Genomic DNA, 12,931 nt, shown 5'->3' with positions numbered 1-12,931 from the left:
ATTAAAATCTAGTCAACCCATTCACAGTCAAAATTAATATAAAGAATAATGCTATATATTTGACATGTTTTCATTTCTAAAAATATTTCTTATAAAACTTATTTTAGTTGTGTTTATGTGATGATTCTACACATATGTGTAAAATATGACAGTGACTCCTGGTTTCTCTCACATAAGACTGTTCTCTTTGGGAGGTGCTGTGCTTAGCTGCTTCAGTGTACGACTCTTTATGCCCCCATGGACTGTAGTCCACCAGGCTCCTCTGTCCATGGAATTTTCCAGGCAGGAATACTGGAGTGGGTTGCCATGCCCTCTTCCAGGGGACCTTCATGGCCCAGGGATGGAACCTGCATCTCCTGCATTGTAGGTGGATTCACCACCGAGCCACAAGGGGAAATCCAAAGTGATGAATCTAGACGTATGTTTGAAAATATGACCAGTGACTCCTGGTTTCTCTCTTTGTACTTGTTCTCTTTGGGAGGAGGGAGATCCAAATGCCCAGAGGACTCACAGTATGTTCTTTGAAACACAAATCAACAGTGTGGAATGCAACCAGTTATTAAACCATTCTATTTGCTTGTATTCCCTTACTCCCTAGTGTCATGGTTAGGCAAATTCTTTTCACATAAAGACAGTATGGTACTGGCACAAAGACAGAAATATAGATCATTGGAACAAAATAGAAAGCCCAGAGATAAATCCACACACCTATGGACACCTTATCTTTGACAAAGGAGGCAAGAACATACACTGGAGAAAAGACAATCTCTTTAACAAGTGGTGCTGGGAAAACTGGTCAACCATTTGTAAAAGAATGAAAATAGAACACTTTCTAACACCTACACAAAAATAAACTCAAAATGGATCAAAGATCTAAATGTAAGACCAGAAACTATAAAACTCCTAGAGGAAAACATAGGCAAAACACTCTCCAACATAAATCACAGCAGGATCCTATATAACCCACCTCCCAGAGTAATGGAAACAAAAGCAAAAATAAACAAATGGGACCTAATTAACCTTAAAAGCTTTTGCATAATGAAGGAAACTATAAGCAAAATTAAAAGACAGCCTTCAGAATGGGAGAAAATAATAGCAAACGAAGCAAATGACAAAGAATTAATCTCAAAAATATACGAGCAACTCCTGCAGCTCAATTTCGGAAAAATAAATGACCCAGTCAAAAAATGGGCCAAAGAACAGACAGTTCTCCAAAGAAGACATACAGATGGTTAACAAACACATGAAAAGATGCTCAACATCTCTCATTATCAGAGAAATGCAAATCAAAACCACAATGAGGTACCATCTCACACCGGTCAGAATGGATGCTATCCAAAAATCTACGAACAATAAATGCTGGAGAGGGTGTGGAGAAAAGGGAACCCTCTTACACTGTTGGTGGGAATGCAAACTAGTACAGCCACTATGGAGAACAGTATGGAGATTCCTTAAAAAACTGGAAATAGAACTGCCGTATTACCCAGCAATCCCACTGCTGGGCATACACACTGAGGAAACCAGAATTGAAAGAGACACATGTACCCCACTGTTCATCACAGCACTGTTTATAATAGCCAGGACATGGAAGCAACCTAGATGTCCATCAGCAGATGAATGGATAAGAAAGCTGTGGTACATATACACAATGGAGTATTACTCAGCCTTTAAAAAGAGTACATTTGAATCAGTTCTAATGAGGTGGATGAAACTGGAGCCTATTATACAGAGTGAAGTAAGGCAGAAAGAAAAACACCAATACAGTATACTAACACATATATTTGGAATTTAGAAAGAAGGTAACGATAACGCTGTATGCGAGACAGCAAAAGAGACACAGATGTATAGAACAGTCTTTTGGACTCCATGGGAGAAGGTGAGGGTAGGATGATTTGAGAGAAGAGCACTGGAACATGTATATTACCATATGTGAAACAGATCACCAGTCCAGGTTCAATGCATGAGACAGGGTGCTCGGGGCTGGTGCACTGGGATGACCCTGAGAGATGGGATGGGGAGGGAGATGGGAGGGGGGCTTCAGGACAAGGAACACATATAAACCCATGGTGGATTCATGTCAATGTATGGCAAAAACGACTACAATATTGTAAAGTAATTAGCCTCCAACTTAAATAAATAAATTTTAAAAATAAATAAATGTTTAAAAAAAATAAATAAAGGGCTCAAATGATGTCCTCTGGAAGGCACTAAGGAAGGCACTTCAGAGTGATGGGACTTTTCTTAAATTCATTTTCTTGCCACCTTCTCACTTGAATGTTATGCTTTTACCACACTCAATTTCTTTTACTTCCTGAAACGCACCCTGCTCTTCCATCCAGACAACCACAACTGTTCTTTCCCCTCTGCTCCTCCATCCCTGAAATTTGTCACCACCACAATAGGTACACAAGCCCACACGCCCAGGCATTTATTTGCTTATCTCATCCTCATTCTAGAGTGTCATCAAATGGTGGAGTTCCCATCAGAGAACATTCTGATCCCAGAGCCACAGTAACATGATTGTAAATTAGCCACTCAATGAGGAGAGTTCTGCCTTGTCACTTGTAAGAGACATGGATGGACCTAAAGACTGTCATAAAGAGTGAAGTAAGTCAGAAAGAGAAAAGCAGATATTGTATATTAACACATATATGTGAAATCTAGAAAATGGTACAGATGAACCTATTGTCAGGGCAGGAATAGAGAGACACAAAGAGAACAGACCTATCGACACAGTGTGGGGCAGGGCAGTGGGATGACCTGGGAGACTGACTCTGCTGCTGCTACTGCTGCTAAGTCGCTTCAGTCGTGTCCGACTCTGTGCGACCCCATAGACGGCAGCCCACTAAGCTCCCCCGTCCCTGGAATTCTCCAGGCAAGAACACTGGAGTGGGTTGCCATTTCCTTCTCCAATGCATGAAAGTGAAAAGTGAAAGTGAAGTCGCTCAGTCGTGTCCGACTCTTAGTGACCCCGTGGACTGCAGCCCACCAGGCTCCTCGTCCATGGGATTTTCCAGGCAAGAGTACTGGAGTGGGGTGCCATTGCCTTCTCTGATATATACTCTAGCATGTGTGAAATAGATAGCTAGTGGGAAGCTGCTGTACAGCACAGGGAGCTCAGCTCCATGGTCTGTGGTGACCCAGGGGGATGGGATGTGGGGGTGGGGGGTGGTGAGAAGGAGGCTCGAGAGGGAGGGGATATATGCATACATAGAGCTGATTCACTTCACTGTACAGATGAAACTAACATAGCATTGTAAAGCAACTATACTCCAGTAAAAAAATTTTAAGTTCTTCACTCTCCTATGTTTCTAAATATTAACTAGAAATTAACTTCTTACACAAATTTTTGTCAATATTTGTTTTTATTCTAGATTTTTTAAGAGCACTACTGATATTAATTTTTCATCTCAGAATTTTGATAAATACCAGGGTTGTTTTAAACACTGACCTTCCTTCAGAATGTGGGTTTCCAGATTGATTCCTACATATTCATAAAGTTAGCAAACCTTGTAAAGAAGAGTTGTGAAATGAAATTGTAGAAACAAAGTTGGAGATGGTGGTCTCTCCTAATATTATTGCAATGTAATACTACATTTTTATGTTATGCAAGGGATGTTATTGACAGGTGTTCACTTATTTGGATAAATATTATCTTTCAAGATAATTAAGAGTATAAATATCTCAGGACTGCAGACAGCATCTTAAACTTAGTGCAAAGAAGTTTGTGAGCCTATATGCCATTGTTTAAAATAACTGGAAATTCTAATACAATTCTAATACAATAAGTCTGCAGTTGCAGAAATGAAATATTAAAGCTAAAGACATGTAACATTTTTGTATTATCATCTAATTAGAACTAAAAACATATAGGATACAAAATACTTTTAAAAGAAAATTAAAACTTCAGGCTTAAAGGGGATATTTTCTTTTAGCCCAAAGTAAGTATCGGAGAAGGCAATGGCACCCCACTCCAGTACTCTTGCCTGGAAAATCCCATGGATGGAGGAGCCTGGTGCGCTACAGTCCATGGGGTTGCGAAGAGTCAGACATGACTGAACGACTTCACTTTCACTTTTCACTTTCATGCATTGGAGAAGGAAATGGCAACCCACTCCAGTGTTCTTGCCTGGAGAATCCCAGGGACGAGGGGAGCCTGGTGGGCTGCCGTATATCCACATTAACTTTCTTATTTGAGAGAATTAAAATTTTGAGAGGAACTAACCTCTACAGAGTGTTTTGAAAGCAAAATGTGTTATATTTTTCTCTCCTCCCACAAATTCAAATACAGGATTTTCTGTACTCTGTCATCACTCCTAACAATGCAAGCTTCTTTCTACAGTCTCAATTTTTCTAGTTCCATTTTGTCTTCTGGACCTGATTGAACAAACTCACATCAAGATCACTTAACACTTCAAACCCATTAGGATGTATTAGGAAAACAGAAAATATAATCAGTGCTGATGAAAATGTGGAGAAACCACAACACAGGCACATTACTAGAGGGAATGTAAAAGGTGTAGCCAAGGTACTAAATATAGAACAGCGATTCCTCAAAGTATTAGACATAGGAATACAATGCTGCTGCTGCTCCCGCTTAGTCACTTCAGTTGTGTCCAACTGTATGTGACCCTATGAACTGTAGCCCATCAGGCTCCTCCATCCATGGAATTCTCCAAACAAGAACACTGGAGTGGGTTGCCATTCCCTCCTCCAAGGGATCTTCCCAACCCAGGGATTGAACCCCGATCTCCTGTACTGCTGGCAAATTCTTTACCACTGAGTTACCAGGGAAGTCCATATGGTTCAGCAATTCCACTCCTGGATATATACCCAAAAGATGTGAAAGAAAGGACTCAAACAATATTTGTACATCCATGTTCATAGTGAAATTATTTGCAAGAGTCAAATTGTAGAAGCAACACAAGTGTCCACCCTCAGACGAATGGATAAACAAAATATGGCACATATGTAACAGAATATTATTCAGCCTTTTGAAAAAAAAAGGAAATTCTGACACATGATACAACATGGATGAACCTTGAAGACATTATAAGTGAGACAAGCCAAGCACAAGAAAGGAGAATATTTGTTGCCAGGAGATGGGGGAAAGGAAGAACAAGGAATTCGTGTTCAATGGGTACAGAGTTTTAGTTTGGAAAGATAAAAATGTTCAGGAAATGGACGGTGGTAATGGTTACACAGCAGTGTGGGTATACTTACTGTATGTACATTTGAAACTGTTAAAATGGGAAATTTTATGTTATGAATAGTTGACCACAATAAAAAGAAAAGGGAAAAAAAACTTAACTTAGAACTTGGTGTTTAACCCCTTTTAGAATTGTTATTATTTTAAAGAATAAATGACAGGAGAAACCTTACTTAAAAAAACAAAATGTTAGACTTTCGATGGTGAAAACTAAAGGTGCAGTGAGCTGAAGGAAAATAATCTGAAGATTTCAATCTTACTCTCTCCTATCCATTCCCACCCTATGCCCAACATAATAGGTTTGCAAGGGTAACTGGACTGATGTGACAAGCCTCGTACTGCTCACCCAGTCTCCACTCTAGTCTACCCCAAATTCTTTAGGCAGGCACACATATCCAAAGCACCACCTATCATTCAAAGCCATGGTTTGTAGCCCTTTGCACTCCTAATTCCCCAGTCAGCAAGGATTGAACATTCCCAATCTTGCACTTGGGAGCTCGCCAGTCACATCTACTCTTGCCAGATTTACTCCCCAAAGTGATATATTTAAATATACTTCCTCACATAACTAGGAGAAATCTCTAAATTATTAATATAAAATAGCATAGAACTGGCAGGCATAGAAACAACAGTCCATTTATTCCCCTTTACTGGAAAAGAATGAAAACAACCATCTCTGGGTGTTACTTTTGCTAAGGATATGCATGAATTAGAAATATACACCCCATTAGCTGGAGGTAATCATTTTTTCTATATTTAATTAATATATTCTGAAAATAGTATTAATAGATTACAACAACTTTGAGTTTCAGGAAATAATATTCATATAATTTCCTCATCTAAATTCATACAATTTTCCTTAATAATATTCATATTATGTCCTTATCTAAAACAAGGATGTGATGATTGACTTTTAGTGTATTTACTTACAAAGAATTTAGTAGTAGGAGTTAAGTATTACATAATTGAAAAGGTTTGGTTTACAGGAAAAATATAAAAACTCAAGATTTTTTTAAAAAATACTAGGTAACAAGCTATTCAACAGGTAAGAAAAATAATTGCTATCAAAGTTGGACTGTGAAGAAAGCTGAGCACCAAAGAATTGATGCTTTTGAACTGTGGTGTTGGAGAAGACTCTTGAGAGTCCCTTGGACTGCAAGGAGATCCAACCAGTCCATTCTGAAGGAGATCAGTCTTGGGTGTACATTGGAAGGAATGATGCTAAAGCTGAAACTCCAGTACTTTGGCCACCTCATGCAAAGAGCTGACTCATTGAAAAAGACTCTGATGCTGGGAGGGATTGGGGACAGGAGGAGAAGGGGACAACAGAGGATGAGATGGTTGGATGGCATCACTGAGTCGATGGACGTGAGTTTGGGTGAACTCCAAGTGTTGGTGAAGGACAAGGAGGCCTGGCGTGCTGCAATTCATGGGGTCGCAAAGAGTCAGGCATGACTGAGCGACTGAACTGAACTGAACTGATCCAGTGGTGTTATGGACTGAACTGTGTGTCTCCCCACAATTCATATGAATCCTTAAGCCCCAGTGTGACTGTATTTGGAGATACTATCCGTGGAGAGGTAATTAGGTTAAATGAGCTCATAAGGGTATGGCATTAACCTAATATGACTAGCGTGCTTATAAGAAGAGAGAGAGAAACCCTAGACACACACACTGGAAAAGCCATGTGAGGACACAGCAAGAAGGCAGCCCTCTGCAAGTTAAGGAGAGAGAAGCCACAGGAGAAAACCACCCTGCTGGCACCATGACCCTGGACTTGCAGGCTTCAGGACTTTGAGAAATAAATTTCTGTTGTTTAAACCACCTGGTCTGGGGCGCTTTGTTATGGCAACCCAAGAACACTAATACAAATGATGAGTCAAAATCAAAAATAATTAATGATATGAAAAAAGGAAAAAGGCAAAGAAAGGATGAGACAGACACATTCACATACAAAGCAGAACATACAGGAGATGTAAGAAACTCAGATGCCTATTCAGACACTATGTGACACAAATGTTATTAAATGGCATTTTGCAGTCTTTTAAGAAATCATTGCTAAAGATTTTAGAACATATGAGTTGCTTTCACTATTTACATAGAGACATCACAGGACCTGCCCTGATGAGCATGTGAACTTAATGCGAAATCTGGATTCTATCTTCAAATCACAGATTCCCATGTCTCAGTTTAGAGAAACCTCACTCATAAACCATCAGTTTGTGGTCATGACAGTGTGCTTGGATTTTTAAAACTTCTTAGTGTCACACTCCTTACAAACATCTTTATTCTTGTCTGGCCTCCACTGTATTTTTCTGATAAGTTAGTTACCATTACAAAAATAGTTGCTATCACAATTGGGAAAAACCACCGTTACGAGCATTTTGGTTATTAGCTCTCTTCAAACAAAAACTAATCCACATATTTAAGGAGTTAAGGTGATCAGCAAGATTAGCACAAAATAACAAAAGCATTGCTTCAGGAAAAAAAAAAAGAATTTCAATGGGGAATCATTTTAAGAATGAATTATGCTCATAGTAACATCGTACATGTCATATCAAAATTAACTCAATCATTTGCCAGAGAAAACAATGGTAATTCAACTCTATGTCAGGTTTTACAAATACTTACACTAGAATAATCCTGAAATGCTAATGATGATCCAGAGAAACTAGGCCAACTGGAATCGTGAGTCAAACGGGAGAACCTTTTTGACACAGATCCTCTCCAATCATAGAGTGTCCTGTCTGTTAAAAATATCAACGCAGGTTAAAAGAATATTTATTCAGGAAAAATACACAGTGATCATACTGCTTAGTGTTACAAAGATGAAAGTAAATCATCTTTATAGCCCCACTATTCTGTATTAAAATCACATCTTGTCATCTAATCATAGCAAGATGAAGAAGTGATAGCAATGCATAAAGAGAGGCTTCAATTAATAGGCTTCCTTATACCATAAAGCTCTCGTGTTTTTATTACATACAGTGTGCCCATCAGAAAACTAATAGGTTCATTCTTTTGACTCAAGAACACTGACTTCTTTTGTAAGAGAGGCTTAAAGCAAAATCATATTTGTGAATAGCACTTAACAAAAATAAAAGAAAACCTCCTCTCCCTGTTACATAAGCCCTTTAAAAGAGAATTTAGAATTATTTGAAAGCAGAACTTTTGATATTGAAAGTATTTAAGGTAAATAGGTTGGAAGAGCAAAAGGTGAACCAGTATATACCCGCATATTTCTTCTGGCTCATAGAAGTTATCATGTAGGATTTCTGCACACAATTTTTATTAAAGAGGCGGAGATTCAAGATTTACTTGTTCACTTATTTCTCAGAAATACAATTTAATCCTGCCATCCAAATGAATCAAACTAGTTTTACGTTTCCAATTTTCTAATACTTCTTCATATACATATACTCTTCCCTAAAACTTTAAATTTAAGAGAGTCCTCCATGGACCGGTTAGTTCCATGTAAATTTAGAGAAAAATCAGAAGTAATACAGTCTCTCATTTCATTGCTTCAGTTTATTTACAGGACCATAAATTAATTGCCCTATATATGGGGAGGTAGAATAGCAATATAAAATAATGAAACGTGATATTATCTCAGAGACATTCTAATCAGTATACACATACACACATCCTGCTGCTGCTGCTGCTAAGTCGCTTCAGTCATGTCCGACTCTGTGCGGCCCATAGAGGGCAGCCCACCAGGCTCCCCATCCCTGGGATTCTCCAGGCAAGAACACTGGAGTGGGTTGCCATTTCCTTCTCCAATGCATGAAAGTGAAAAGTGAAAGTGAAGTCGCTCAGTCGTGTCCGACTTTAGCGACCCCATGGACTGCAGCCCACCAGGCTTCTCCATCCATGGGGTTTTCTAGGCAAAAGTACTGGAGTGGGGTGCCATTGCCTTCTCCATACACACATCCTACCGCATCTTAATTTTGCATGTATTTCCTCCATTTCAGTCAGTCTCTGCCCTCTATCAAAAGGAAAACTCTCTAGGAGAGGCAACATATAAATGATATATTTCATTCACAACACAATATGAAGAAATGAATTTCTTTAATGGAAGCAATGCCAATCATGAGTAGACCACAGAGAATCTGAAAATATTATCTAAGGAGAGGATAGCAAAGAAAAGGCCATACACATCATACTTTACTCGGGAACTTGTATAAATTCAGAGGGACATAAAAGGACAGCATAAGAGTTACTGAGATGTGAAAGCCCCCACATTTCCTATGAAGCTTTGCTGACTAATTTGAAGTATTCTTTAATTCATTAGCACTAGTCCTATTCCACCCACTTGCTCCAATGCACTTTGACGGCAAATATTCTATTTTAGATAACAAAGCATCTCTTTCCAATCTCCTTTTAAAATGTATAAACTCTTCTGGGGCAAGGACAATATCTTACTTGGAACTGCTGTATGATTCTGGTTCATTAGTAATATGATTAAAGTCACTATGTAAACACTGATAAATCAGAATTAGCCTCGTGAGGTTAAATCTCACAGGGAAAAGAGAATCTTCCTGATTACTGAGGAGCACAGCTAAATATGAAACCCAATGCTGTATGACTTATTTTTCCAAGAGATTCCAGAGTATTTCAAATATTTTATCTTATCTACCCACAAAACAGATCCATGTAATCGAGAAGTCATACATTATTTTCTTCAGTATACAGGTATCACACTGGAAAATATAGCTATAACTTTTCCACTTCAGGAAGCAGTAAAGCCTCCACTAAAATCCTCAAGGTGATCATTCACACACTGATCTATGCTAATGACTCCTCCTAAGAAGCCAGGCACAGAAGGTGACATGCAACAAATTCCAGTTTATTCCACAAAGTCAGTTGAAAGTTATAAGCTGATAGTTTGAAGAAGTCATACATCAGACTAAGTCTTCACAAACTCTTCACAGAGCCAATAAGCTTCAAAGGTAATGCCACAGGGAAGTGAAGATTCTGAATTCTAGGGTGTGTGTATGAAAGAGAGACAGCATACGAGTAGGCTGTACATTAATATGTGAAAAAAAAATTTTTTTGTCAGTATCATCAGCCAGCAGGATAGAATGAAATACTCTGAAGTTAAACAAATGTAGGCTAAATGCAACAGCATTATTTGGAAAGAAGCCAAAACGGTCCCCTCAAGTTGTGTGCATGTGCTCAGTCACACAGTCGTGTCCACCTCCTTGCAACTCATGGACTACAGCCTACCAGGCTCCTCTGTCCATGGGTTCTCCAGGCAAGAATACTGTAGTGGGTTGCCATGCACTCCTCCAGGAGACATTCCCAACTGAGGGATAGAACCCAGGTCTCCCATGTTGCAGGCAGATTCTTTACTGGCTGTGCTACCAGGGAAGTCCCCCATCAGGTTAACAAAGAATTATTAGCTAATTGTTAGTTTCTTAGTCATATCAAACTGTTTGTGACCCCAGTGACTGTAGCCCTCCAGGCTCCTCTGTCCATGGAGTTCTCCAGGCAAGAATATTGGAGTGGGTAGTCATTTCCTTCTTTAAGGGATCTTCCCAACTCAGGGATCGAACCCTGATCTCCTGCTTTGCAGGCAGATTCTTTACTATCTGAGCCACCCGGGGGAGCCCATTATTAGCTAAATAGCAGCTAAATCTGAACATTAAAAAAAAAAACTGTAAATATCCATACCAATGTCTTCCTGTCTTTACATTTCCTCAATAGTTATTTAGGCCTTTGAAAAATGCTTATACCACTAGTTCGTGTTATTTTGTTGGTTTCTTCATATCTCATCTATCTAGACTTGCGAGTCTTTCACTTGGTTTGTATTCTCCATAACACTGAACACAACACCGTGCCCCAAGAATAAGTTCAGTCCTGGGCTGACCTAGCATTGGCTGCAACGCCCATCAGCAAACTGCTAAGAGTGAAAGTTCCCATCCGATATAAACATCTGATTCCGTGGAAGAGTCTTTAAAGGGGGGCTTTTAAAATTCTATTTTTTTTTTCAGGACCAAGTATTTTTCACCAGATCATCTTCTCTCTCTTGATATTTGTCTTGATGTGTATAATGGTAATAGATTTCAAATACGTATCTGCTGGGGATGGCTTTTTATTGCATTTCCCATTTTCATTCAAATTCATGTAGTTAACAATAAGCCAATTATTTACACAGGTGAGAGATACTATTAAAATTAATAAGCATAATTATTTTAGACACCTAAATTACCTAGATGACTCACAGAAAACTGATAAGATTGCATCCAGTGATATAACCAAGAGAATGAAGAAATAAAACGGGAAATGGGGAGGAGGGAAGAAAAAAATCTCTAGCTAGTTAAAACATTTATCATTTTTCTATGATCTTTGCAGTGACAAGCATTTCCTTCACATTGCAAATGGACAGATTTGTCCCCAGGGGCTTCCCTGGTGGCTCAGTGGTAAAGAATCTGCCTGCAATGCAGGAGACATGAGCTCGATCCCTGGGTTGGGGAGATCTCTGGAGGAGGTCGTGGCAACCCACTCCAGTATTCTTCCCTGGTGAATTCCATGGACAAAGGAGCCTGGTGGTCTACAGTCCATAGGGCTGCACAGAGTCGGAAATAACTAAAGCGACTAAGCAGCAGACTTGTCCAAACTGTCCGAATATCAGTACAAAATCCAAAGACAATAGCAGTTTAAACTTTTCAATTATACTGTTTCAGTCAACCAAGAAACCAAATGTCCGTAAGAAATAATCAATGCAACTGCCTCCAACAGAGGCAAAGTCCAGATGCAAGCGCGATGTATCTTTATGAGGATGTGACAGAGCCCAAGACACAAGTGGGTTCAGTGGTCCTATGCCCTTAGAGCCTTTTTTATGCCAAGCCCATTCTGTTTCCCTTTTATCAATTCCTTTCTATCAATTAATTCTTTGAGTTAATTGCACATGCAGTTTTAATCTGTAGGTAATTACAATCAATTAATAGTTAGGAGACAGAATTAGCAGTTCTTAGTTTGATTATCTATATAATTAAAAGGGGGTGGTAAACTAGAGTTGACAAATAGCATCTTAATCAGTTGAATAATCAAACCCTAGAAGCTTGCTTGGGCAGCTGAATTCCATCTATTGCATTAGTTAGTTCAAATTTTAGAATCAATGACTGAAATGTCCATTTGAATCAATTTATATTGTCGATTTATAGTCAAAAATGAATACATTCTAAAATGACTTAAATGATTTACCTTCTTTTATTTATAATGAACTGCTTCCAAAAGAATTCAGTAAAAACAAAGAGCCAACAAACGAACTTATTTACAATCTACTGTATGTCCATGGCTCCCAAGTTGTATGTTATAAAACATCTAAGGAATATGACCAACTCCTTTTGTACAGGTTCTGCTTAACAGTTCTATTCTATGTTCTGAGAGATAGCAAATATAACATAGCTTTCATCTTTTTTTTTTTTTTTTTTGGCTATCTTATGGAAATAGCTGTTTGTAGATACAGAAGAAATAACAAGATGCAAGATAAGCTTCAGGTAATTTAGAAAAATATATAAGAACTTCGTTGTGATTAGGATATAATATAATGGGACAGTATCATCACTGTTGCATAATATCTTTCTGAATTATCAAGTATTTGAACAAGATTGGCAGATACTTCCAAGTGTATAGTAAATAAAAAATATTCAAAAAGAATCATGATTTCTGGTTCAATATGGTTTGTTACCTTCGACTGAGGCAGCCCCTTTTATAGTC

General features: G+C 38.6%; 1 protein-coding gene across 3 annotated transcripts in view; it reads right to left on the bottom strand.

The window, feature by feature from the left end:
* The window catches only part of IQCM (IQ motif containing M), a 509,303-nt gene that overhangs the window by 293,414 nt on the left and 202,958 nt on the right, over nucleotides 1–12,931 (bottom strand). For all 3 annotated transcript variants that reach the window (XM_059876235.1, XM_059876237.1, XM_059876236.1), the window contains one exon: nucleotides 7,841–7,956. In XM_059876235.1, the coding sequence (XP_059732218.1) occupies nucleotides 7,841–7,956 (116 nt within the window). The remainder of the gene's footprint in view (nucleotides 1–7,840; nucleotides 7,957–12,931) is intronic.

This window comes from Bos taurus, chromosome 17 (assembly GCF_002263795.3).
Source record: "Bos taurus isolate L1 Dominette 01449 registration number 42190680 breed Hereford chromosome 17, ARS-UCD2.0, whole genome shotgun sequence".
Lineage (NCBI taxonomy): Eukaryota > Metazoa > Chordata > Mammalia > Artiodactyla > Bovidae > Bos > Bos taurus.
This window is presented reverse-complemented; position numbering and strand designations above follow the sequence as displayed.